This window comes from Misgurnus anguillicaudatus, chromosome 15 (assembly GCF_027580225.2).
Source record: "Misgurnus anguillicaudatus chromosome 15, ASM2758022v2, whole genome shotgun sequence".
NCBI lineage: Eukaryota > Metazoa > Chordata > Actinopteri > Cypriniformes > Cobitidae > Misgurnus > Misgurnus anguillicaudatus.
Window position 1 is genome coordinate 24,827,598 of NC_073351.2, and position 26,283 is coordinate 24,853,880.

The window sequence follows — 26,283 nt, forward strand, 5'->3', positions numbered from 1 at the left end:
TCTCCGATCAGTGATACTAGCTGTGAATATTTCGTACAACTGCTGGAAAGACTCTTGTATATTTATCAGAGCTGCTATGGCAACTTGAAGGTCCGACGTATGGAAAAATCCGACATGTTTGTTGTTATTTTCCTGAACTGGGAGGCTGTTTACACTTGGCATTAACATGCGTTTTCATCGATCGGATCACAAGTGGACGAAGTTAATGCCAGGTGTAAACGGTGTTCAAAACGTTTTGAACGCTTCCACTTTCGACCACTTTCAACTAGGGATGCACCGAATCCAGGATTCGGATTCGGATTCGGCCGAATACTGGGCTTTTTGACGGGGTTCGGGTTCGGCCGAATCCTAGATTTCTTTTCCACCGAACCGAACCCTAGGCTTGCGCTACGCTGTTTGACGTCACGCGGCCGTTGATTACACACATTGGGTGCTGATGTGGAGATGAGCTTTTTCTTTCGGTGAGCCTTAGGGGCTGGACACACCAAAACTTTTAAACACGGCTGAAAACGCCTTGAGGACGCCAAATGCCAGCTGTTTTTCAGCCGAGCGCTTGGTACCTGTGATGCTTCAGCTGTGAGCCGGTTGGTTGCTGTGGTAATGTCCCGCCCCTCCTCCACTGTAATTGGACGGCTGTGTGAAAACTGACATTGACGAGCGGAGCTTCTCACTCAAAGTTAAATATAGTTTTCAGCGCGGAGCTGCTTGCTTATTGGAAAAACGAGCGTGTCGCAACGCATCGCTTTCATTATGCATAGGCTTATGGTAATTGTCAAAATAGTTTTTCCAACTTGTCATCCTGGCATAATGTAAAGTTAAAATTAAATAAAATGAAAAATACACTGCTGTGGACGTTGTTAACTTCATTAATGTGTTTTACTGTGTTAATGGAATAAGGATGCGAGTAGGATTCGGTATTCGGTTTCGGATTCGGCCGAATCTTAAACGATGGATTCGGGATTCGGCCGAACCTAAAAAATCTGGATTCGGTGCATCCCTACTTTCGACCACATTCCGAGGTAGTCAAAACCACTTTCGATCGGATTGCTTTTGTAGTGTAAACACACATGTGGTTGAATGTGTTCGAACAGCCACACGCGACCGCCTTCTCTCCACCCATTTATCTAATCTGAGGTACTGAACACAAGTTTTACGTCTTTTCTGACTTCTGGCTTGAAGATACGGTGAACAGTGCTATTTTTAGCCTTTCATTGATACAACTAAAGCGGCTGATCTCCGTAGTTTCGTTTTGAAAGCGTGTGAATGTTGCGCAATCTTATTTCATCAATTGCGCTGAAAATTCAGAGAAAGCTCTAACATATACACGAACAAAACACTGTGCAGCATGTTAACTTGCTAGACATACACGCGGACTCCGACATAATATTAGTTCGCGTCCATGTGAAACTCATAATTACTCCCGCTTGCGTTTGAATGACAGCAGAGAGACTCGCCCACCGTCTCACAGACCACCCCCTCACAGCGTTCAGGACACAAGCGGTCGAAAGCGGACAAAAGAGACAGACCCAAAAACCAGGTGTAAACGTAATGTGTCTCTCTCGTCCACTTGTGATCTGATCGATGAAAACACATCTTAATACCAAGTGTAAACAGCCCCTGGTGCATGCCTGTAATGTAAACGCATACGCGACAAGAGCCACCCTGACCAGACTTTGCGTTTTTATCCTTTAGACGGGAACGCGTAGAGCGTTTTTAAGATCTCCACTCTGGAGGGTGGTTTCACTTTTTTGCGTTTTTAAGAACGCTGTCGACATGTAAACAAGAGGTATATCCGATAAAATATTTTTACGTTTTCACCCTCGAGCGTTCTCGTGTAAACAGGGCCTTAGTTTACATCAATTTCAATCCATCATTTCTCCCTCGCCCACAATCTCCAAAGGCCATTCTTTTAAAAGTAATCAGGACAGAAGCGGTCAAAAGTAAACAAAAGAGAAGGATCAAAACACCAGGTGTAATCCGATCGACAAAAACGCATCTTAATACCAGGTGTAAACAGCCCTCTGCTTGCTTCAACAGAAACAATCGTCTCTCTGTGCTCTCTACCGAAATAGATGAATAACTACACCTGACAAATGAATGCCTTACTCTACTCATCTTTATGAGGTCATAAATGGGGTCTAAAAGGCTCAGCATTCCTCTAGCCATACAGGGAGTTGAGTGTATTTTAGTTTTTATGAAACAAATGGCTAGACAATACATCTAGCTATGGCACATGTCTTGTGTTAGCGAAAAACACAGAAGTGTCTCTGGGCCTTATAGTTGCTTGAATGCATCCGAATGGATCTCATGCCCTAAAGCACCTGCCAAGTGTTTTTTGAGGAAAACTCTGGGATGTTGCTTTAAAAGCTGAATTGGTGGTAAGATTTCTCTTTCAGTTGGAATCAACTTATGTGATGAGAAAAGACAGCACACACTGGAGTGTGAATTAAATTCATCGAATTAAAGTCTTGAATAAATTGAGCTAAAACTGAATTAAATATATAGTTCATCTTTATGCTCTGTTACTCTGTATTCAATTGGGTGAAGTTCTTAGAGATAAACTGACTGAATCTTTTAAAGACTCATTAAAAAAGAGACATTAAAGAGTTCTCGTTTGTGCTTTAGTGTTACGGGCACTTTTTGTTGCCTTTTTGTTCTTTTAGTCTTTATATCTGAGCAGCTGCAATACACTTTGTCAAATATTTATCATAGTTTGAATTGCAATGTGATGATTTGCCCAAATCGAGCAGCCATGTGTGTGTCTCTCTGAAAAGGAGGCATGTGTTGCTGATGCTGACAGCCAAATGGCCTCAGTTTTGTCACCTTCACTGGAGAGAGAACACGACAGCTATAAGGACGTACATCTCAATTTCAAACCTATTTTTGTCCTCTTTTCATTCTCAACATGCAGTAAATATTGAGTACTGGTGATCTATACATGGCTGTGAATCAGCTCTATGTCATTCCGATCAGTTTTTTCCAATGTGGCAGAGCTCAGCATCTCCTCTGTGCTTCCCATGTCAGCGATGATATCTTGAATAGTACCCTCGCTTTCCTCCGTATTCTTACCATTATCAGTATTCTCATTCCTGTCCACATCCTTCAGTGTAGACATCTCCTTGTCTTCTGAGGTTTGGCTTTTATCGCTAGCAGTGTTCCCGACATCATTTTTGTGTACGTTTGGATCCGTCTCGTTTGTTACATCATCGCTTGTTGTTAACGTGTTCTCTATGTCGTTGGGTTTGTTTTGGTTTCGCTTAGGGGAGCTTGAACCGATTTTCTTCGGTGTGTCTCTGGTGCCATTGATATTGTTACAGGGTCGGTTGTCTCTTAGGCTGCACCCACTTTGGAGCATGGAGAGCGTACGCTGTTGTCCGTCCTCCCTCTGACAGCGGTACAGCCCGCGGAAGGCCGAACGAAACTTCTGGGACATCACGTTGTAAACCACAGGGTTGATCGCACTGTTGGCATAAATGCAGATCCGGCAGAAGAGCAAGAACCAGGCGTTCAGGTAGGGCGTGCTTACGAATGAATTAATAAGAACCAGGGTTCTGTACGGCATCCATAGCAGGGCGAACAGCACCACCACCACTGCTAGCATCTTAGTGACCTGAGGAGGTGAGAGAGCAAAAAAAGTGTCTGTGATGGTTTGGCATAAAGCAAGAGTTTATTTTTGTTTAGTTATCATGGACTCATAATAACAGCAAGCATGTGTCTCTTGTTAAAGTATTCTACTACTCTTTAAACAAGTTGTTTTTATACCATTAGCAAGAAGTTATTAACTGTGTGAACATATGTTAAAATCGTCTTTTTAATGGTACGAATGGATTTTTTCCTTTTAACAAGTTCCCACACATCCTTAGTGTTGACAGATGTTGGGCTTGTGGGATTTCAAGCAGCAACAGATAAAAACAACCTAATTTTATAGCTAGAAGTATGAGGAAACCCAAAGCAACCAACCATAAAATGCATTTCATTTCAAACGCATGGGAATTCATAGAGCTGGTTTATCCTAAAAGCTTCCACTCTTCTGGGAAGGTTTTGCAAAATGGAACATGGATACAGGAATTAGGTCTCCACTGAGTCTTAATTAAATACACTTAAATATAATGGTTCCTTAAAGGTTATTTGTCAAGCTGTATGAATCCATACAAATCCTTCAGTATCCACAAAAGCCTGTGTTTACTTATCATGCTGAAACAGAAAAGGGCACTTCACCAAGCTGCTGCCATTAAGTTGAAAGCAAGTTCATTGTTAATAAAAAAATTTATGAAAAGACTTTCATATTGATTTTTAACAGCTCTTATAATGTTACCTTGGAACCAAATATCACAAACCTACAAAAGTACGGAAATTACGAACTACGAATTAAATCACATTTTAACAGACATGTATTTTATTTTGAGCAAATATACAAACAGGCTTGATTTTAAAGGAACAGTTGACCAAAATAATGAAAATTAGCCCATAATTTACTAACCTTAATTATTCTTTTCTCCAGCCGAACACATTGAGTTACTCAAATGTGTATAAATATGCTCAAAATATTAATAATTTTCTCTCTCAAACGTATTGGTTTTGCTTCAAAAACATATATTAACCCACTGTAGTTTCCTTTATTTGGATTTTTCTAACAGGTATCCAAAACACAGCTACTACTTAGTGCCATTACAAGAAAAATCATTAAAAAAAAAACATTATTTAACATAATTCTAAATATGTTTGGCTGAAGAAAGAAAGTCGTACACCATCGTATTAGGCGAGTAAATTAATTATGATCTAATTTTTTAAAAATGAATAAATTTAAATTCTGTCATTATTTTCTCATCCTCATGTTGTTTTAAATCTGTACGAATTTATTTTTCTGGTGACACAAATAAAGATATTTTGATAAATAATTGTAAGCACACAGCTGATGGTAACTACTGACTTCCATAGTAGAAAAAACACGATAAAATTCAAAGTTCAATGGGTACTGTCAACTGTCTGCTTACCATAATTTATGAAAATATGAAGAGTTTAGTTGCAAAACGCAATAAATCCATTTCTGTTTTGACTAATTTGGGTAAAAATGTGTTTTCTTTACCAAGAAAGTGACAAAATGAAAACCAAACTTTTTTGTTACAAACTTTCTCATAGCATCTTTGGGTTATATGTTATAACATTAAAAAAATTATCCATAATTTTATTTTCAAATATTTATTATAAAAAAATTAATATTTTTTCTGCAAAATGCTATAAATCTATTGAATCAATATATAAATGTGCATTCATCTTTGCCATGTTACATTAATTTAGTTGACTAGTGGTATACACTGATTAAAAAAATAAACATTAAATGACATTAATCAAAACACTGACTTTGTCATATTAAGAAAACTGTCATTACTGCTGTTATTCTTGGGACGTCGCCACTGAACTTTTTTGACACCGATCAGCTGTAAAATGTTTCAGTCCTGCTCGATTTTCGTTGACTTCACGTAAATGTGTTAGCATGACAGAAGCTTGATGCTGTCGTGTGAGAACAAGCAACAGCCGGCATTTTTCCTTTCGCGTAAATTATTCAATTTTGATGGCTTACATTTCTTCGCCGTCACAGAAAACCACCACAGGTTTATCAGTGCCATCAAAAGTATTATTTTGTTTTTGTTTGTTGTTCACGAAGTACGAAGTAGATGAGGAAAACTAGGATTCCGTGTGTATTCAACGAGCTGCCATTATTGCTTACAATGCGTTTAATATGGTGCGCTGTGATTTGCTGAGCAGATTTATTGCATTCTGCAGAGAAGGACGACTGCCGTTTGTCACGGTTTGGAAAAAAGTGAGAAAAGATAACAGAATAACACAGCGGATATGGGATTTTGCGTAAAATGAAGAATTAACTTTTTAATATAATACTGATTTTGGCTGTAACAAATTTTTTTAATGGTGTTTACTGCGTTTTGAAACCAAACTCTTAATATCTTCTTCATCATTTATTACAATACTTACATTATATTTGTTTTCCTACTGTGGAAGTCAATGGTTATGGCAGCTGTGTGCTTACAATCATTTATTAAAATACCTTCTTTTGTGTTCATAAAAATAAAAAAAACTTAATCATAATTCTAGACATCTGTTTTAAAAAAGTAATGCATACATTTTACTGTAGCCTATCGTCTACAAATATTAGCAGTAAGTGCCATGGCAACATAGGGTGGTATATAGACAGATGGATGCCCTCCATCAGATTCACTCAAACATCACTTGTGTGTCCAGGGTAATTGTAAACAGACAAACACTGACGAATCCCTGTGAGAAGGATGGGATATATCTGCAGTCTTTCAAAGAAAACACAATACAGGCCTCCCCTGTGTCCCCTTACCTATTTCAAGTGACAAGTAAATACTAAAATCCTCCCATTGACATACGCACGTGGGCATCCACTGGGGTGCGCGCATACTTATTATCCCATGCTAGAGACAGACAAGCGGGAACGAAGACCTTCAATAATAATGACAAAACTGTCTGCAAAACAAAGCGTGTAATTGAAGCCGTGTGAGGCTGGGAGGAGCTCTTTAAATTAACAAAGCAGCAGATAATCACCGCATGACTGACAGTGAATGTTTGAATATGCATTTTTATTATCTGGTTATTGTGATTCCTTATCAATAGAAAACAAGGTCTTAACACAGCACAAACAAAGCCGTCTGTTACTCACGATTAGGTTAAATAAAGAGAAGCCTCTACTGTAATGATGACTTTATCTGATTCGTAGAAGAGATAACTTCACTCCGACACCAAAGTTGCACGACATCTCGAATCGCATTGAACTTTATGAAATTTTCAGATGAAGCGATCAAACGCCTGGAGGTGGTACAAAAGAGAGTCACTCTCCTAACCTCAAAGAGCATAATCTTCAGGAATATTAAGCATACTTGACTGAACATCACAAATCATATTATGCTAATGTTCTGCTCAAGTGGGGACCACTTGAATCTTCAAGATTTTCATCCGAGATACACGTGAGCTACTAAGCACACACACAAGCACACTCACACAAAGCTCAAGGACACCTGAATGGCCTGAAGTTCACATTGAAACATCAACAGCTACTCTGAATTTGCCTGGTCAGACCCATTTGACCCTTAAAAATAGCCTTTCAGTCATATCATTAAAGGAACACTCCACTTTTTTTTGAAAATATGCTCATTTTCCAGCTCCCCTGGAGTTGAACATTTGATTTTTGCTGTTTTGGAGTCCATTCAGCCGGTCTCTGGGTCTGGCGCTGGCACTTTTGGCGTGGCTTGGCATGATCCATTGAATCTGATTGGACCATGGGCATCGCGCTAAAAAATAACTAAAGTGTTTCAAAATTTTTCCTATTTAAAACTTGACTCTTCTGTAGTTACATTGTGTACTAAGACTGACAGAAAATTTATTCTGATATTATGCACTGCCTGAAAATAATCCCCTCGGTTACTTTCAATGGCAGGGGACTATTTTCGGGCAGTGCGTAATATCACTACGCCTGCTGCAGCCATGTTACATCAGCAAAGTCCTTGAATATTATGCTAGAATGAGGGTATAGTCCTAACCATATATGCTTAGAAAATCACAACTTTTAATTTTCTGTCAGTCTTAGTACGCAATGTAACTACAGAAGAGTACATTTTTTAAATAGGAAAAATATTGAAACTCTTTGGTTATTTTTTTGCGCGATGCTAATGGTCTAATCAGATTCAATGGATTGTGCTAAGCTTTGCTAAAAGTGCTAGCCCCATACCCGGAGATCGGCTGAATGGATTCCAAAATGGCAAAAATCAATAATAATAATAATAATATCTTTATTTTGTATAGCGCCTTTAACACGCATTTCTCAAAGCGCTTAACATAGGTAAAAAGTAAGAAGTAAGATATATAAAATAGACATGCTGATAAAAAAAACACATAACGTAGGTATAAAACAATGGAAGTAAAAAATTAAAAGGAAGAATAAATAAAAGTAATAAAAAAACAATTAAAAGTAACACTTAGAAGCCATAAAATAAACACTTAACCATAAAACCACAAGAGTCACCCAAATGCTTCCTTAAAATGTGGGTGATATTTTAAGGTTAATCAAATGTTTTAATCAAATGAGTTAATCAAATGTTTAACTCTAGGGGAGCTGGAAAATGAGCATATTTTCAAAAAAGTGGAATGTCCCTTTAAAGCATATCTGGGTGTTTGAGCATATCATTAACGTAAATGATTTTAAAACGTTATAACTAGTTTAGAAGAAAATAGGTTGGGTGAAGGCTGGTCTTTGCATTACTCAACAGCTCTTATTTTCTCACATGCACAAATCATATCTGTAAAATATGTGATGTGTCGGAGAGTCCAGCAGTGTCTTAACACAGCTAATGCACTGTTGGTCATGTAAAAGCAAAGGGCACTATGATTTTGCCTCTAATGTTTCTCCTCTCATCAGCTATATCCTAATCATCCAGAGGCAAAATATTTTACCTGCAGGCCCTTTCATGTAATAATAATGCTTTAGATCCACATATGTGTTTTTTTCTGGTGTGGTGGTGAGGTAGGTGTGCTTGTGATATTATAAACTGTGTAAAAAATTATTGTGATATGCTGTATTGCTTGGCCACCACAAAAGTCCATGATTAGGATAATAAACTTCAAAGCTGGTAAAATAAATTAAATCAAACCAGTCTTGATTATCTAAAGTCCACAAATTAAATGTGTTATTAAGAAACACTTTAGGTTCGGAGCAGTTTAGTAACTTCCTGAGAAAAATAGCAACACATTAAATACAAACTGACATTTATTAAAGCGAAACATTAGTCCAATTGAAAGAACTGACCTTTCAAAAACCAAATATGAGATAATAATCATACAGCACGATACAGGAGAGGAGCTTTGCCCCCCGCTTGCCCTCGACTGCAGTCTCGGTGGATATTAAAATGCTGAATTAATTGTTTAATCCCAAGCATGCAAACACACACCCACCTGCTTCCTGGAGGAAAGCGCAGTCTTCGGGCATCCTTGGCGACCTGCCTTACTGGCATCTGCTGGATCTTTGCAGCTCCTCCTGAGAGTGGGGGCAGTTACGGTGCCCGAGTTGGGTGGGTGGGGTAGAGGGTTCAAATAAAGGATTCGGGCGATGAGACCGTATAAGGCAATGGCCAGAAGTAGAGGGATGACGTAAAAGATGGCGAAGTCGATGAGATAGATGGGCAGGTAGAGGTCTCGAGATACACGGTAACCACACTGTACACGCCCCTCGGGGTCCACCTGGATGTCCACTAGGAAGAGCCAAAGCATGCAGTAGACACAGGTAAAGGCCCAAACCCCGGCAATGATGCGCTTGGCCCGAGACACCGTACAGACAGTTTGTGCCCTCATTGGGTGACATATGGCGATGTACCTGAGGAACCAAATATCAAGATTAATAAGTTAAAGACAACACAATGTTTTTATTTTTTATAGCTTTTAGCTCATTTAATCTCTGAGTCAATTGTGTAATCCTAAATGAATCTTATAAAAAATCAGTTTGTGGATGTGTCGCAACTAAAGCCTATACTGGAAATGTAAATAAAAAGGACTTAAACCATTGCATATGTCATACCCACAATCAATGCTTTAAAGGGGACATTTCACAAGACTTTTTAAAAATGTAAAATAAATCTTTGGTGTCCCCACAGTACATATGTGAAGTTCTAGCTTAAAATACCCAATAGATAATTTATTATAGGATGTTAAAATTGTCATTGTAGGTGTGAGCAAAACATTTTTCGTTTTTGGATGTGCCATTTAAATGCAAATGAGCTGATCTCTGCACTAAATGGCATGGAGTATTATCCACTTTCTGACATCACAAAGTTAGCCAAATTTCAATGACCTATTTTTTCACATGCTTGCCGAGAATGGTTTACCAAAACTAAGTTACTGGGTTCTTCTTTTTTTACATTTTCTAGGTTGATAGAAGCACTGGGGAGTCCCAATTATAGCACTTAAACATGGAAAAACTCAGATTTTCATGATATGTCACCTTTAATAGAAATAAGTCAATGCAAAAAAGTCTTAAAATGCTTTATTCATTGGTAAGAAATATGTTGAAAGATAATGAGGCCCACCTAATACGTAATGAACCACAAAGACTCCAGTAAAGCCCACAATATTCAATTAATTTGTTTCTATTTAAATTTTATCCTACCTTTCCACTGTGAATGCTGTGATCGAACAGGAGGATGCATTAATGCCGAGGTACTGAAAGTAGGTGATGCCCAGGCACCCGGCATGCCCATACACCCAGGTGCCCATCAGGCTCTCCGAGATGTTCGGCAGACCTGCAGCCACCAGAACCATCAGATCCGCCACCGCCAAGCTCACCAGATAGCAGTTGGTGGGTGTACGCATGTGTCGCGTGGTAAGAACCACCAGCACAACCATGATGTTTCCCACAATTCCCACCCCACAGACCAGCAACACCAGAAACACAGAAACTGTTTTATACTCCAGGGACTCGGAAACGGCATCCCCGGGTCCCACCAGGGAGATGTTGGTGGGTGTGTCCATTCTGGAGCTCACATTTTCTGGCATGATTTTTTGGCGTGTGTATGAATATGTGTGTTAGCCACAGAGAGGAAGATAGAAATTGTGCAGAAGGAAGGAGAATTTACTCTTTTTGGTGTGCAAATGAATGATCTATTGTGTTCCAGATTTTACTAATGGTCTTTACTCTCAAGTATGTCGTTTCATTTTCTAGCCTTCGACTGTGAAAGGATGTTCCTCTGCAGACTGCAACCCATTATTTCTTCTGTGTTAAACTGTAAAAGTATCCCTCCATTACAGGCATCTCATTTAAAACCAAAGGCTAGTTTTCTTGTAGTTCTTTTTCAGCTGGTAATACAATTGTCCATCCAGTCGATCACCCTGTTAAAAGATTGCAATAGTCAGCGGGGAAAATGCAAGTCTCAATCACTGTTAAGAGGATTTAATTACCATGTGTTAATTGCTAAATAATTGTCTATTTCAGCTGGCACAAAATGATAAGACAGGACACATAGGTATATGGAGTCTAGAGCGTCACAGATTAAAATAGCATAAACACTTTATTTTTTCTTGTTAGACATATTCCCATATCACCTGCTTTAGTCAGGGTTTTAGGAGAATTCCTCTGAACATTAATGAGACAGTATGAGAAGCTTTTAATTATTCAAATGAGACATTTTAGTGGCGCACGGTGATAAGTAGGAAAAAAATCGCAAAAAGGCACATTGCACATTTAATAAGTACTTTATGTATAAATCAATTTGACTATGGTTTACATCAGTGATCTTAGAAACCTTTAGATAACTGTACCTCATAAATTGCACAATATAAATATTAGAAATGTTCTTTGATAGCATATTTGACAAAATTCTAGTCTGAAATGGTGTTTTTCGATTTATTTATAGCTTCTTAATAGGGTCGAGAGATGGGGGAAGCTTCATAAACTCTGGACATCTGTTGCTCTTTTCAGCTCTCTCTTTGGCTTGGAAATAAGACTGCACTGCCTCACCTGTAGCTTCCCTAATAAATTGAGGTGGATGCGATATGCAGAGGAATTGAATTCGATCACGATTTCCCAACATTGCACAACCTGCTCGGACTTCATCTTATTCTGTTTCATATTCTATTACTCTGTGAATGCTGATAACAAAACAAGAGCACTGCGGGTTTAAATAATGTACTGAAGGGAGACACAGATGTGTGTATGTGAAAAAAATCTAAATTATGTGAATATATGTCAGAAAGGAAAGAAAATAAAATGCAAAAATTATAAATCTGTATTTGAATAAATAACAAGTAATAAAGAGTGGCTGCATTTACTTAACTCTTAATTAACATCCAAGTAACATCCAATATCTATTCAGATACTATCACATGGAGAGCTGTATTTTCCTTGCTACAAATGTTCACCTATGCTACGATACAAACATCCTTCAATGTTGTCATTCACAGTGTTTAGCTTGACTGAATCATTGACAGAATGATAAATCAGTTCTTAGAGCTTTTAGGCAAACATGTGTGCTTCAAAAACTAGTGAGCTGTCTACATATGCAAAAGTTTTCATATACGCCTTCCAAACGTTTGATGCCCCAAAACAAGTAAAGCTGCTAGGTAGGCAACTCCGTACGTTTTTAAACAAAAACAATGTGTTGATCTGAGAGTCAGTGTCTCTTTTTAATTTGTGCCTGAATAGAAAAGCAAATTTCTAATTAAGATTACATACAATCTTAAAAACAAAGATGCTAAGGTTCTTCACAGTGATGCCATAGAACCATTTTTGGTTCCTCAAAGAACCATTTAGTAAAGGGTCTTATTCTTACCTTATAGTCTAAACAAACTTTTCCACTACAAAAAGGTTTTATAAAACAGAACACAAAATGTTATTTTGTTGGTTCTTTATGGAACCAAAAATGGTTCTTGGGTGGCACAGTGTAGCACCTTTATTTTTAAGTGTACTATGGAAATAAAAATAGTTCTGAAAAGACTCTGTATTTTACATGGATTTTCAACAATTTGGCAACATGAATATGCATGAACATATATCTTATTTCGCTTTTTATAATATGTATTGCAGTACGCGTAATAATAGTTTATATTTAAAAAATATGCATTTTCAAAACACCAAAAATAAATCTTACAGAAAAACGTCTGAGATTTGTTAACATAAGACTTCAAAGACATCGAAGCGAAGTATATTTCAGTCTAATAATAAAACGTTAAACATTTGTAGACAATACTCACACGAAATGATATGAAAATTTTTGTACATATTATTCATTCGCATTTCTCTAAGTAATGCAAAGATTTTAAACTGAGTTATGCATAAAGAAAAACACTTAGGTTTGAAATGTGTTAAGGCAAATACCTATAACTTCTAAAGGTAAAGAATAAAGCGTTTCCTACCAGACGTCAATTCTTGCTGTGTGAATCCGATGCACTGAAAAACACCTCGCATGAAGGCTCAGATGTAAACCCTAGATGAAAAAACCGAATGCAGTGATGTGAAGTAATTGACATAACCTTGCGAAGAAGCGCTAGTAAATGCACTCTTTTAACTGCAAGTCCCTTAAACCAGAGCTCCCTTCGTAACAATAGCCCCCCTTAGTGGATAAAGTTGCTGGTAAACACGTACGTATGTTTTGTGGTTGGAGACACGACTACTACTCCTCAGAGATTTTAACGGATAAAGATTAGAGTAAATAAACATTTACTCCGTTAAAATCTATAATTTACCAAATATTCTATCAGTCAATTTTTCTTTTCAATTTGAGTTAGCCTAATTCTTGGCTTGAAAAAAATCGTACAGCAAAAGCACTTTGTTCTATGTATTTTTAAAGTTATCTGTATAGTCTCGTAGCAGTTTTATTATTATAATTTATCATTAATTTATCTTTTTAATATTTCACTTTTTAACTTCATATATTTATTATTATTTCTAATTCTATTCTTTGTTTATTATCTTTTTCTTTTTTTATTATATATTTGTTAGACAAAATGGTATAACATATCTTGATTTATAAGTGATTATTGTACTGTTTTATTGATTTTAATGTCACTGGCAATAAAAAAAGACTGTCACCCTGCAGCAGACGTCGCGGTTTGATGACGTCTGTGTAATGGCCGCCCTCACTCTGTCGTGCAGGGTTTATGAATTTCTCCGGTAAAGAAAAATAAGAACCCCCGACAAAATCGTTCATTGTTTCAACACAGTCACCCCGAAGAGAGAGAGAGACCGGGTGACTCCCTACATCGAGACCCTGTCTCCCGAGACTCTGTGTTTTGAAAGGTGACCGAATGTGTTTTAATTCGCGATCTCCTTGTGTTTTGCAGGCGGCAGCGCTTTATTGTTGCATGAGACTTTAGTCAGCGTGCATCGAAGAAACAACGTGCGACGATAACCGGCGAATTTAGGGTCGCAGATCAACTCATTTTGTTATTTACAGTCACGTTTCGATGTTTAAGTTGCGCGATCGTGCGGGAAATGTCGGATATTACGTCGTTGTCTAGTGAGCGCGCAGGATTCGGGCCTGTTAGCCGCATCGCCATCAACGAGCTGTCTCGTTAAAGATAAAGCGGCTTATAAGACATGTGTCGCCCTCTCATGAATCCATTGCCTTAAATCTGAGAAGGTAAACAAGTTCCGTATGATTCACTGATTGGAGTTTGTGTAAATATGGAAAGTTGGTAAAGTTTTGGATGCGGATATGCTATAACAACGTTAGCATGCTAATATACATTTGTTATTGTTAAGTGTCTCAGTGTTCGCTAAACAAGGGGCTTGTTTCTGTAAATGAAACAAATTTACTATGGTAATCAAAGTTTCTGCCTAAATATCATATCATTACTCTTGGTATTAACTATAACTGTCATGAGGAGACAATGATAACTGCCAAATTATTGAAATATTATTGAAGCTTCTTATACTGTTTGACGAAATATCATTATTTTATAATTTCACAATAATAACAATACTTTGGTATTTTGTCAGAAACTAGGTTGCAAATGGTAAACATATTTACGCTGAATTTGGTAAACAATATTTATTTATATGTAAAATAATAGCAGCAATAAAACATTTTTTTTTTAAGTTTACATTCATGCATTATAAATTTTAGTCTGTCTATCTGAATGTGTTTACTGAAAAATATAAGATGTAACTATTTGAATGAATTGCTTTATATTTAGTCTTTAACTGAAGTAATGTGTTTTAAATGTAGCTGATTTAGTTATTGTTACTTATTGGCCAGTAATGTGTTTTAAATGTAGCTGATTTAGTTATTGTTACTTATTGGCCACCATTGAATTTCTACTGCAGAGTTCTTGCTAATGGATACCCCTGAGAGCCCAACCCAATCCCCACAATCCCCTGAGGAGGAGGAGAAGGGTCTCTCTGACAGCGAGCTGCTGGAGTCACCCGAGTCCCCGACAGAAGAAAACAAGGGGATATCGGACAGTGAGCTTTTAAATGATGATGAAAATGAAGAAGAGGAGGGAGGAATAGACTCTGACTTTGATGATGCAGACAGGCTAGCAGCTGATGGAGGAGATCCAGAAGAATTCTCAGACCAGGAGGACTACAAGATGGGCGTGGACGAGGGAGAAGACATCCATCAACAAGACCTTTGTAGTACAGGGCTAGGAAACGGGAAGGAGGTTAGCAGATCTCCTGAGGAAGAAATTCTAGAGACGCCAAGATCGCCAGATCCTGATTCACCAGGTCCAGACCAAGAACGACCTTTCACCCCAGTAGTGGAGGAGAGGGAAGACACAAGAGAAGATGAGGAGGACAATGATGGCGTAGAAGAAACTACCAAGTCTAGCCGTGCTGTGGTTGAGGAGGAGGATGAGGAGGAAGAGGAAAGAAGGAGGAGAAGAGCGGCGATGGTAGTGAGTGAGTTGAAGGATGAGTCTTCTGTGTCTAGAGATCTAGATGAACACGAGCTGGATTATGATGAGGAGGTTCCTGAGGAGCCGAGCACTGCTGCTCCTGAGGAAGAGGATGCAGGAAAGGTTCCTGCTGGAGAAGAGGACGATGAAGAGGATGAAGAAGAGGAGGAAAAGAAAAGGAAGAGGAAAGAGAGGAAACCCATTCTGCCCCCAGATAATAGTCCACGAAAAAAGGAGGATTCCAGGGGTCAGGAAAGAGGCAGAAGACACTCGTTTCGGGATCAAAAGAAAGATGAAGATGATGGAGAGATCGACGAGGGAGAGATAGATGTAAGTATGCTGAATTATTCTCTCGTAGGTACAGCACAATTTGTGACGGCATGGTTAGAAACGCCTTAGATTTCAAGATGAGCAAAAAAATTTAATGCATAACAAAATATTTTTTTTTCTATATGGTAGGCATGCTAGAACAAGTTTAATAAAACTCATTCCATATATCTTTTATTTAGTTATCAATTTAGATCCCATCATGGTTTAAAAAAACAATAGAAGCAACACATCCTTTTAGACGTTTACATATGTGTTTGCTTAGAGATATAGTGGTCTGATAATATGAGGTGACCAAAGACTTTTAGCAAGTCAGAAAATTAACATGTGCAATAATTATTTAAGACATTTGAAATTGGATTATATAATCCCTTGCCTTTGGTTTAGAATGAAACAGAAATGTATGTCTTATGTTATTACATCCTACTGTTTTGCACAGGATGATGATCTGGAAGAGGGGGAGGTGAAAGACCCCATGGACAGAAAGATCAGACCTAGACCCATCTGCAGGTTTTTCATGAAAGGTAGCTGTTCATTCATGTGATGAATGTACTTCAATCAGCAATTGAGGAGCTCAGATGCAAAAGCTGCGAAAGGGCATCTCCATTAACCGAATGTCCTCAGAACGTATACATTCATCAAATTCTTGTGCTTAATCCAGCCCCAGGTCATTTAGAAATACAAGTTTGTTGACAGAGTCTTTTAAAAGTCTGATACAAAATGCTAATGGGCTCTTTGCACGTAACTACTTCCTTACCGGAAATGCGGCTCGGTCTTTTCCGGTCTAAACATGGTGCTGTTCTACACTAGGGCTGAGTCCCAGGCCGCCTACTTCCATACTATATAGTATGTAAAAAGCGCTACTTTGCGTACTGCGTGGTGTGGAGGTAGGCGGTTTGGGATTCAGCCTAGATGTTTGCAAGAGTTGCCGAAACTTTCGATAACGGACGTACATCGCCTTTGCAAGTCCTCCTCCAAATCACCTACCAGCAAATTAGAGAAGGGCTTTAAAATGTATACCGCTTCATACATCCACGGATATGAAGGTAACTTAAGTCTAACTTGTATCTCTCAGACTTTATGCCTTACGTTAGCTTGCTAGGCTAATAAACAATCCCGGTCTGACAGAATATGCGTGTTGTAATGTAGTACTGCTTTCTAGTAGTATTAGGCGGAAAATGTCTATCGTTGTGTCCTGTACTTGTACGTGCCTAACTTCGCATTGTGTTAATATGTGATTGGCATTAGTGTCAAACAAAGACAGAGCCACAAGTGAAGTCGCTGTACAGGCTTTCTGTTTCAGATCCATGAAGAAGCACGAAAAACCTCATTGTGTAAATGTAGGGTTGCACTTGTAATTTGTGTCAGAGTTCCGAGTTCAGCAGTTCCAAAAGGTTCGAGTTCAAATTGTGTGTTGTGCTTAACATGGTCATGTTACATTTTGACCTTCTTTATCGCTTTGTATGTGCTCACTGCTCAACTTCCAAAAACTGCTCAAGCTGTTAAAGCCTCTGTTCTGCCCTACAAAGGCAAAATACCTTAACTCGCTATAGACCATTTCAATATTCATCAGCCACCGCTTTCTGAGTTCAACATCGCTAGAAATCCGTGGTAGTTTAAAACGCCGTTGAATTTAGACGATGACGTGCATGTGGGAACACAACAATGTTCATGATATTTTTTATCTTTTTTAAGACTCATTTTCCGCTGTTTACGCCGCCATATTTCGCCAAACCGGAAAAGGGTGAGCCGTATTTACCCGTTGCGGATATGACGTCAAGCTGATATGTGCAAGGAGCGAATTTACAAGAATACATGTCAGACGCACATAAAGGGTTTTGCATCTGAGCACTTCAAATCTAGGCTGGCTGACCATACAAGGTATTCTTCCCGGACGCGTCCTGGGCAGGATTTCGGGTCCGTCTTCCGGTCGTATTTGTCGACTACATATGTCATAGTGGATTATTATTATTACTACAGAAAAGCAACCGTTACATTTTAAAGTAAGAATGAAACTACGATCGTATGTCTTGTTTTTAAATGAATGGGGTATGCGGTCAACAGATACAACTTCCGGAAGACACGCCAGAAATCCTGTCCAGGAAGAATGGGACGTATGGTCACCCTACTCAAATCTGAATGCAGTGCTTGTGATTTACTTGATATCTAAAATAACTTAAATCTGTTTTGAAGTTGTTTTTCTTATGTAACCGGATGTGGTTATAGATAGAGTTTTATCAAACAAAATTATGAAGGACCAAAATTCATATCGTAGTAATTTAAGGATGCCTGGGGATATACGCTAAATCTCTCGGTAGGGCTGCCCAATAAGTCGAAAAACTAATTGAGTTTGCAATTACTGGTGAAATAATTACATAATCGCCATAAGCCTTAATTACAGCAGTCCATTTGTGCTCATTTCTGTGCATTTCAGCAGTATGTTTGGCCACCAAATACAGTGGTGAATCAGAGATTTAAAAATTAATAAGTCGATGTGTCCTTCAGCCATTCATTTAGGATTTTTTGCTAACAACATAACTCCTATAATTATTTGTTATTTACATTATATTATTTCGTTTTGGATGTCTAGAATTGACCATGCAGTTGCTTAACAGAATTTTTTTTCTAAATGTAAAACTTCAATGTAAAAGTAATTTAATCAACATTAAGGGCAGAGTGCACAATTTCTAAAAATCGCTTTGGAAAAGAGAGTCGGGCCGATAACCAAAACACACTTGTAGCCAATTAGCAGTAAGGTGCGTGTCTACTAAATGGCATTGTTGCCTGGGTTGCATATGTGAAGGTCCAGATTCTATTGGGGTACTAGGGACATGTTTGTTTAGGTGATTTCAAATATCAACATTGGCTTTTAGAGATCATGGACTCTGCCTTTAATAATCGCAATTACAATATCAAGGTGAAAATCGGCAATAATGATTTTTGTCATAATAGGGCAGCTCTATCTCCTGGTATATTCTACAAAGTGGGATACATTTTTCATTCAAGTTAAAGCTTCCTGTGAGATTTCACAATCACCTATACTGAAACAGCGTATGATGAAAATAAAATTCCAAGACAGACCTTTCCTCCTTATTTGAAAAATTTAGCTGCACAACATCAGTGTGTCATCAGACCATATCAATATGGACAGTTTTGTCTCATCCTGTATCCAATGGGAACAAACACTGGTGTATTTCCTTATTGTAACAGTAGGGGGAGCTATTGCATACAGTATCTATACAATATCTTGTACAAACTGTGTAGACATCATATAAAATTGCTAGCTTTTCTTGGTCTTACACTGTCTAATAAATTATTGTTCTTTACATGTCCTTAATTGACAGTGATGGCTTGTTTTTGTAAAGCTTATGAATGTGATAGGTTTACATAGTCAATTTTTGAAGAAAACAGTTGCTAAGAAGTTTTGTTCAGATTTTTTTTTTTAAATCAGACACATTTTTATTTAATGAAATAATATTTCTCTGCCAGGAAACTGCACATGGGGCATGATCTGTAGGTTCATCCATCCAGGAGTCAATGATAAAGGCAACTACTCCCTCATCTCCAAACCAGACCCCTTCTCTCCAAACGGAGCCCCTCCTGCAGGAGGAGGACCTCACCCCCTCATGCCTGCTAACCCTTGGGTATGTGTCCTCGTCGTCCATTTCACTCTTTTGTTTCTTTCTTAGTTTCCAAAATTAATAGGTGTCGGCCTACTTTTTAGCTATTTAATAAATATGAGTTATCGATTAGTTGGTTTGTGACGTCACATCACCACCATTGTTACAGACATTCATCTGCTTAATACACTGCAAAACATGTGGATATATAGTCTGTCGCTTCTGCTTCATACAGCGTAATTCAAATATATAAAGCAAGCTGCTACGTGTCCTGTGGGCTACAGCGCCCTGCTGATCTTTATGTTGACATGGATGCACGGGGCATCAGTCACTATATAAACTCATAATATTGTTTGCGCTTTCTCGTAAATATGTAATTTTGCTTAAGAAATTAGCATATATTAAGTGTGAATTGGAGTATTGTTTTCTCATTTGAATCTTTTTTTTTTTGCTTTAGGGAGCTCCTGTGGTAGAAGAGTTGCCTCCCCCTCCACCTTCTCTTGATCCTCCTGTGGAGAGTGCCTGGGAAAGAGGCCTTAGACATGCTAAGGAGGTATTTTTGTTTTACTTGATTTTTATAATTTAGCTGAAGTGGTAATAGTATGGGTGTAACAGTATTTGCCTGTACTATGAATGTATAGACGGTTCAGTTCAGTACATGCAGGCAGACGACAACTGGCAGATGACTTTAAAGTACTGTGAGAGCCATTTGTTAAAGACATTTCTTTAAAAATATTAGTTTGATTTAAAGTCTGTTGCACCCTTATAGAATAGTAGATTAACTTTTCTTAATCATTTTAGATCTAAAATGATCTTGAAAAGGATGATTTCTAACTAAGTGAGTGATACTATCTGTGGATTTTTGGGGGGAACTCATTCATTCAAATGAGTTTGTAATATGTTCTGCAATGGTTTTGTGATTGTAATGAATGGCTTCACTTTTTGGTATTAAGATAACATTGTTTGTATTTAATACCCAGACCATGCTTAAAACAATACTTTCACTTATGTCAGATGAGTATGATTTTTTAGAAAGCAAAGCACCTGCTTTGAATAATGGAAAGCCCTGGTCCAGCAGGGGAATTGTACGGTATACCGTTTTTAAGTTTTTTGCTATCTGCATGCCTTTAGGTACTGAAGAAAGCTACGATCCGTAAAGAGCAGGAACCAGACTTTGAGGAGAAACGTTTTACGGTAACCATAGGCGAAGATGACCGAGACTTCGACAAAGAAAATGATTTCTTCAGGGAGCACGGCTATCGGATCACGAGGGAAATCAGAGATTCTGGGTACGGGAAAGCAGCTTTTTAATAACTGCTCAGCAGTGGTTTCTTCCACTTTATATCTGTGGCCTAAATATATTCACTGCTGGTTCTTTAAGGTTCAAGGAAGCAAGTTGATGGTTAACATGAAACAGTTTTGCAGAAGTTGGGATGTTCTGCGGTGTGACATGCAGCATTTTGCCTTTGCTTACTATGCAAATTGCTTTTATGATCTAAATTAATTGAGAACTACAAGGAAAGTTTTTACTTCTAAAAGTGACTTTCACACTTCAGGCTATTTAAAATTAGGTGAAAGGTTAAGAGTTGGAAAAAAATATTTTCAAAGACCAAATTTTACTTAAGATAATAAAGTCAATCACAAATCTAGTAGACTAATGTTTTCCCCCTTTTCGTTGTACTTTACAGAGATGTAGAGCTCAGGGATCCAGGTTATGGGTATGTACTATAAGCAAAACATCTTATACTGTTATCTAACCCTGTGAAATCTGAATACGAGATTTGGAGGACAAAGTTTAATTTTACAATGATCTTTGACATGGCCATACCAGATATCAAGGTTATATATTCACAAAATCATCTTCACATATAAATATGATTTAAAACAGTAAATCACAAAAAGGACATACGCTGGGTTTCTACAGGCAGGTCCACAAATACAAGCTTATCATTGTTAATATCTGTGCATTGATAACTGCTGTGTCTGTCGTAGTGACCCGTATGCCGACCCATACTACGATTACGAGATGGAAGCTTTTTGGCGAGGAGGCCAGTATGAGAATTTCCGTGTCCAGTACACCGAGACCCCGCTGCCATACTACCCTGTGAGTGAATGTTGATTAAGCGTTTTATAAATATTTACTTCTTCTAAAGGGCTTACAATGAAGTGAGCAAAGTTACCGGTATTATTTCAGGGACTGTCCTGTTATCTGACCCAAACATTTTCCGATTTAGTTTAAAAATAGGTCAATTTGAACTTGAACTCAAGCTAGTAATTAGGGCAGTGTTTTAGGTGTTTTTTTTTTTAGTTAACATTGTTTGTTTGCATCAGGACCGAGAGCGGGAGCGAGACCCTCGTGAGCGTCACCGAGAAAGGGAACGGGAGCGCGAGAGGGACCACCGCGAGCGTGAGCGCAGGCAGAGGGAGCGTGAGAGAGAGAGGGAGCGTGATAAGGAGAGGCAACGCAGAAAGGAGGAATGGGAGAGAGATCGTCTGAAACGGGATGAAAAAGAGGGGCGGCCAAGAGAGCGTCCTCCCAGAGAGCCACGGGAGAAGGAGGAAAAGGAGAAGCCGCTTAAACCACGTTCACCCCCGAACATGCCCCCCAGGTGAGTCTCAGGATTTACACTGTCTTTCGCAGGAAGCTGAACTGCGGCAACACTTTCCTACACTTTAAGATAAAGTGGTAATATCTGGTGATATCTGCCATATTTGATTGGCTGGCTGCTACACACATTGCAGGGCTCCGGTATTAGGGTTGTGCTGATAGACGATAGTGTAATGTATCGACAATCATCAGACATGTCGCTAATAGCAGGCTTTTATGTTGATAGTTGGCGATGGTTATCATCATCATCATAGGTTCACATTAAGATGCGCATTGCTTCACGCAAGAGAGTTTGTAATGCGCACGGATTCTTTCTCGGCACTGACATTTCCTTGCACTAGAGAGGTTGTTAGGCGCGCAGAGGGGTTAAAACCACCGAGTTTGTTTTTCCCACTCCCTGGCAAGCAGGAAATTCGACCGCAGCTTAGCTTGCAGTTAGCTTAGCTGGCAGCTGACGTGTTTTTGTGGGCGGAGTTTAGTCAAGAAACTGTTCTAGTTACATCATTAAAGCAGGAAGTAGAGGGCTGTTGTCCAAACCGGCCGTTCACTGTAGGCTTTGAAAGGCAAATTCTGTTAAAGAAAATATATTGCCTGGCAGTGAACTTTGAGCTTTATCATTTTACAGGTATTATTTATGCTATTATAGCAACATTACACACTAACTAGGGTTTAAAAAATGAGATCTGAAAGAATGTGATCTTTAATGACGCGGATAGACTAATGGCATCAGTTTTAAGAAGCTCACGGTTATGACAGTGTTGCCCTTGCTTTTTTTGTCCACCAATAAGTTAAAAAAAAACTACTGCCCCCACGATACTATTGTGTATTGGCGATCTCGCTTGCTGGCGATATGACGATCTGAAAATGAGAGATATATCGCCCAACACTATCAGGTATGCAAATTTTTTAACAATACTTATTTTGCCTACTGCACCTGAGGAAGAAGAATAAATACTTGTCAAGTTTAACATAGTTCATATTAATTCATTAGGTACCTATTGTGACAATAACGGAAATTCACTTTCCATGCATGCATGTTTTGACTTTGCCATTATTCGTGGTCAGTACTTATTTGAATAAGCTTCCACTTGGTTGTATACCGGTCGGTTATTGTGTTTTGTGTCACATGTTGGACAGCTGTCCCCTTGGCTCAAGTAAACTACACTGTGTGTGCATCAGATTTACGCTACCATCAATCAATTTTTATATAGCAGTCCTCTAGACTAAAATTTGAGAGTTACACCGGGACTTGTGGCACTTGGACTTAATTTGGTAGCACCAGATTTGCGATTTGGGGTTAGATAGAAACACTGAAACTACATCCAAACGTGTTTAATGCATACATTTATTTACAAATGAATACAGATAATGTTTATGGAGCCAGCATGCTGCAATTTTAGATCTAGATATGTTTACAATCAAACGCAACCTAGGAACCAAGGAACATACTGTTTTGTATCAATAGACATACTGCACATATAATAATAATAATAATAATAATAATAATTTGTTACATTTATATAGCTTCTGCAGCACTCAAAACTGTACATATGAAAGAGGGGAATCCATTGGATGATGCGATGGCAGCCTTATTGCACCAGAGCGCCCACTACACACCAGCTTATTAGTGGAGAGGAGCGATATAGCCAATTGGTTTATGAAGGGATGATTAGTAGGCCAAGTTTTTGGCCAGGATACCGGGACAAACCCCTACTCTTTTTCGAATAACATTCTGGGATTTTTTACGACTACAGAGAGTCAGGACCTCGGTGGTCCGTATGTATGGATTCCTTTTTCTGATGGATGTGCTTCATACAAGCGCCCACTATTCAATGCCACTGAAAGGTCATTTACATGTAGAATGGCATTAGGCTGAGTACATTATGGGCTAATTTTCATTTTTGGGTGGACTATTTCTTTAATTAACAATAAACTATAACTGTTTTGGTCGATTTGTATAAAAAAAGTAATAGTCTTCTCATGATGTAATATTCCCTATAGTGTTGGGCAATATGACCCATAGTGAGATCATCAGCCTTGGAGATCGCTGATATACAATAGTATCGGGGCGAGTCAATTGTTTACTTATTTAATTTTTATTCAATTACGACAAGCCACTGGATTTGGTGGACAAAAACCAGAAGCTGCTACAGAAGCTTGGCAACAATGTCATGACCGCAACCTTCTTGATGCCATTAATTTAACTCTAGAAAGCTCACTATGGAACAACTTACTCAATAGTTTTAAACCCCTGTGCACATAACAACCTCTCTAGTGCAAGGAAAGATAAGAGCCACGTGCATTTCAAGTGTAGGTGAGAAAAGGAAATATCTCACAAGCACTCTTACGCAAGAAAAAGCTTGCAATGCACGTTGGTGTTGCAAGTGCATAATTGTGCGTTATGCGGGAATGTTGATGAGAAACTAAGATGACAATAATAATAAAAGCAGAAGAATAATTTAAAACTTAATTAGGCTAACAAGCCAACTATCATCATAAATGCTAGCGCTCATCAATTGTAACAACTCAAGAAGGAATATGAATGTGATACCCCTTCTGGGAATTATTTTTTAGGCCAACTCGGAAGAGATAGATTTCCATCTATTCACTTTGTTTAAAAGAATTCATTTTAGTCTCAGATTTCACCGTTACGTAAAGCTGCTAAAAAGGGATTTGTCTCGTTTTGTGTGAATGGAATCACAATAAGGTCATTTTTTGGTAGATATCTTTGGGGCAAACATTAAAAATGCATTGTTGACCTTTCTGCCTTTGACAATTTATAAACGTGAAGTTTCAGTTCCAGAAAGCTCATTGAAAGCTCATGAGTGCCCCATGCTTCATTGCACTGTCATTTATGCAGAAAATAAGGCTGGGTATTCCAGACGGCTTATAATTATAGGGATTATAATGCTATGTTTTGTTCATTAAAGCAGAAGTGTGTTATTTTCTTTTGATGAAGTTGAAACACTGCAATCATAGTTAAAATGCCTAGACTGCTGTAAGAAAGCTATTCATGTGTTTATTTTCTAATAATTTGTGAAAAACACTGTGCCTTGGGACTGGTTTTCTGAACATCTTAACACAGCAAGATTGGCTCAACCAGTGGCATTGTTTGTATGACCAAAAGAGGTGGAAGTAGTGTTTGAGACCTGTTTGTATATAAGAAGAGTTTGGTTCCAAAACGCGATAAATGGAATTTTTCAAAAAATAAAGATTTTACTGCCAAAATCAGTATTATATCACGTATTAAAAAGTAAATTCTTCATTTTACGAAAAATACAAAATCTGCCGTGTTATTCTCTCATCTTTTTTCACAAAACGCAATAAACACCACTCCTCCTTTTCTACAGAATGCAATAAATCCGCTCCAAAAATTACAGCGCACCATTCCACGCAATGTAAACAAACAATGGTGGCGCGTTGAGTACACGGAGTCCTAGTTTTCCTCATCTACTTTGTACTGATCAACAAACAAACAAAAACAAAATCATACTTTAATAGCATTGATAAACCTGTGGTTTTCTGTGACGGGAAAGAAACGTAAGCCATCAACATCTAACAATTTACGCGAGAGGCACTCAGGAGACTGGTGCTTGTTCTCCCGACAGGATCAAGTTTCTGTCATGCTAACACATTGACCCCAGGGGATCTTATGAAAAACTTTCCATAATTTTACTCAGTCAACGAAAATCAAGCAGGACCAAAACATTTTACAGCTGATCGCTGTGAAAAATGTTAAGCGACGGCGTCCCAAGTATAACCGCAGCAATGATTTAGTGTTCTTAATATGACAAAGTAAGTGTTTTGATTAATGCCATTAATGTTTATTTTTTTCACTTATTTTGCCATTAAGTGTTTACAACTGTTCAACTAAATGAATATAAAATGGCAAAGATGAATGCACATTTATACATTGATTGAATAGATTTATAGCATTTTGAAAAAAAAAATGGTCATGGATTTATTGCATGTTGTGGAAAAAATAATTCGTTTTTATAATAAATCTTAAAAAATTCAAATCCATAACTTGTGTCTCCATTGTGATGTAGGTTACCCATCACGATGGACGATGATATCTCATCGGCACAATCCTACTACTTGGCGAATAGAACAATGAAAAACAATGTAATGTTTTTATGTGGAGCGACTGTCTGTGTGTGCAGGCGCGTTTAAGTGCACTCAGTAGTGCATACACGGAGAGACGCGTTTTAAAAAACAAGCGAACATAAAAATTTTCTGTTATTGACAGGACACATACAAACAAAATGATCTCCACAGTATTTTTTCGGAATAAAAACATTTGTTTATGTC

The 26,283-nt window shown here is 38.2% G+C and overlaps 2 protein-coding genes across 4 annotated transcripts in view; one reads left to right on the forward strand and one right to left on the reverse strand.

The window, feature by feature from the left end:
* Window positions 1–1,005: 1,005 nt before the first annotated feature.
* Window positions 1,006–13,121, reverse strand: trhr2 (thyrotropin releasing hormone receptor 2). The gene is made up of 4 exons (XM_055173758.2): window positions 12,934–13,121; window positions 10,193–10,911; window positions 8,986–9,403; window positions 1,006–3,610 (listed from the first exon to the last, which is right to left on the reverse strand). The coding sequence occupies exons 2-4, from the start codon at window positions 10,576–10,578 to the stop codon at window positions 2,933–2,935; spliced, it is 1,482 nt and encodes a 493-aa protein (XP_055029733.2). The 5' UTR covers window positions 10,579–10,911; window positions 12,934–13,121; the 3' UTR covers window positions 1,006–2,932.
* A 497-nt stretch (window positions 13,122–13,618) lies between these two features.
* zc3h18 (zinc finger CCCH-type containing 18) overlaps window positions 13,619–26,283 on the forward strand; it is a 38,669-nt gene continuing 26,004 nt past the window's right edge. For 2 of the 3 annotated variants that reach the window (XM_055173755.2, XM_055173757.2), the window contains exons 1-9: window positions 13,619–13,816; window positions 14,846–15,747; window positions 16,184–16,268; window positions 19,234–19,388; window positions 19,822–19,917; window positions 20,496–20,653; window positions 21,053–21,082; window positions 21,357–21,468; window positions 21,696–21,973. In XM_055173755.2, the coding sequence (XP_055029730.2) occupies window positions 14,857–15,747; window positions 16,184–16,268; window positions 19,234–19,388; window positions 19,822–19,917; window positions 20,496–20,653; window positions 21,053–21,082; window positions 21,357–21,468; window positions 21,696–21,973 (1,805 nt within the window). In that variant the 5' untranslated portion in view covers window positions 13,619–13,816; window positions 14,846–14,856. Of the gene's footprint in view, window positions 14,160–14,845; window positions 15,748–16,183; window positions 16,269–19,233; window positions 19,389–19,821; window positions 19,918–20,495; window positions 20,654–21,052; window positions 21,083–21,356; window positions 21,469–21,695; window positions 21,974–26,283 lie in introns of all 3 variants that reach the window. The other variant, XM_055173756.2, reaches the window with a different exon arrangement.

What these genes read in the sequence shown, in the direction of transcription:
- trhr2 (XM_055173758.2), bottom strand. Translation starts at nt 10,578, where the DNA reads ATGCCAGAAAATGTGAGCTCCAGAATGGACACACCCACCAACATCTCC. An exon ending in ACAGCATTCACAGTGGAAAG is followed by an intron (nt 9,404 to 10,192) that starts GTAGGATAAAAT and finishes TTGGTTCCTCAG; the next exon opens with GTACATCGCCATATGTCACC. An exon ending in CGCTTTCCTCCAGGAAGCAG is followed by an intron (nt 3,611 to 8,985) that starts GTGGGTGTGTGT and finishes TCACCTCCTCAG; the next exon opens with GTCACTAAGATGCTAGCAGT.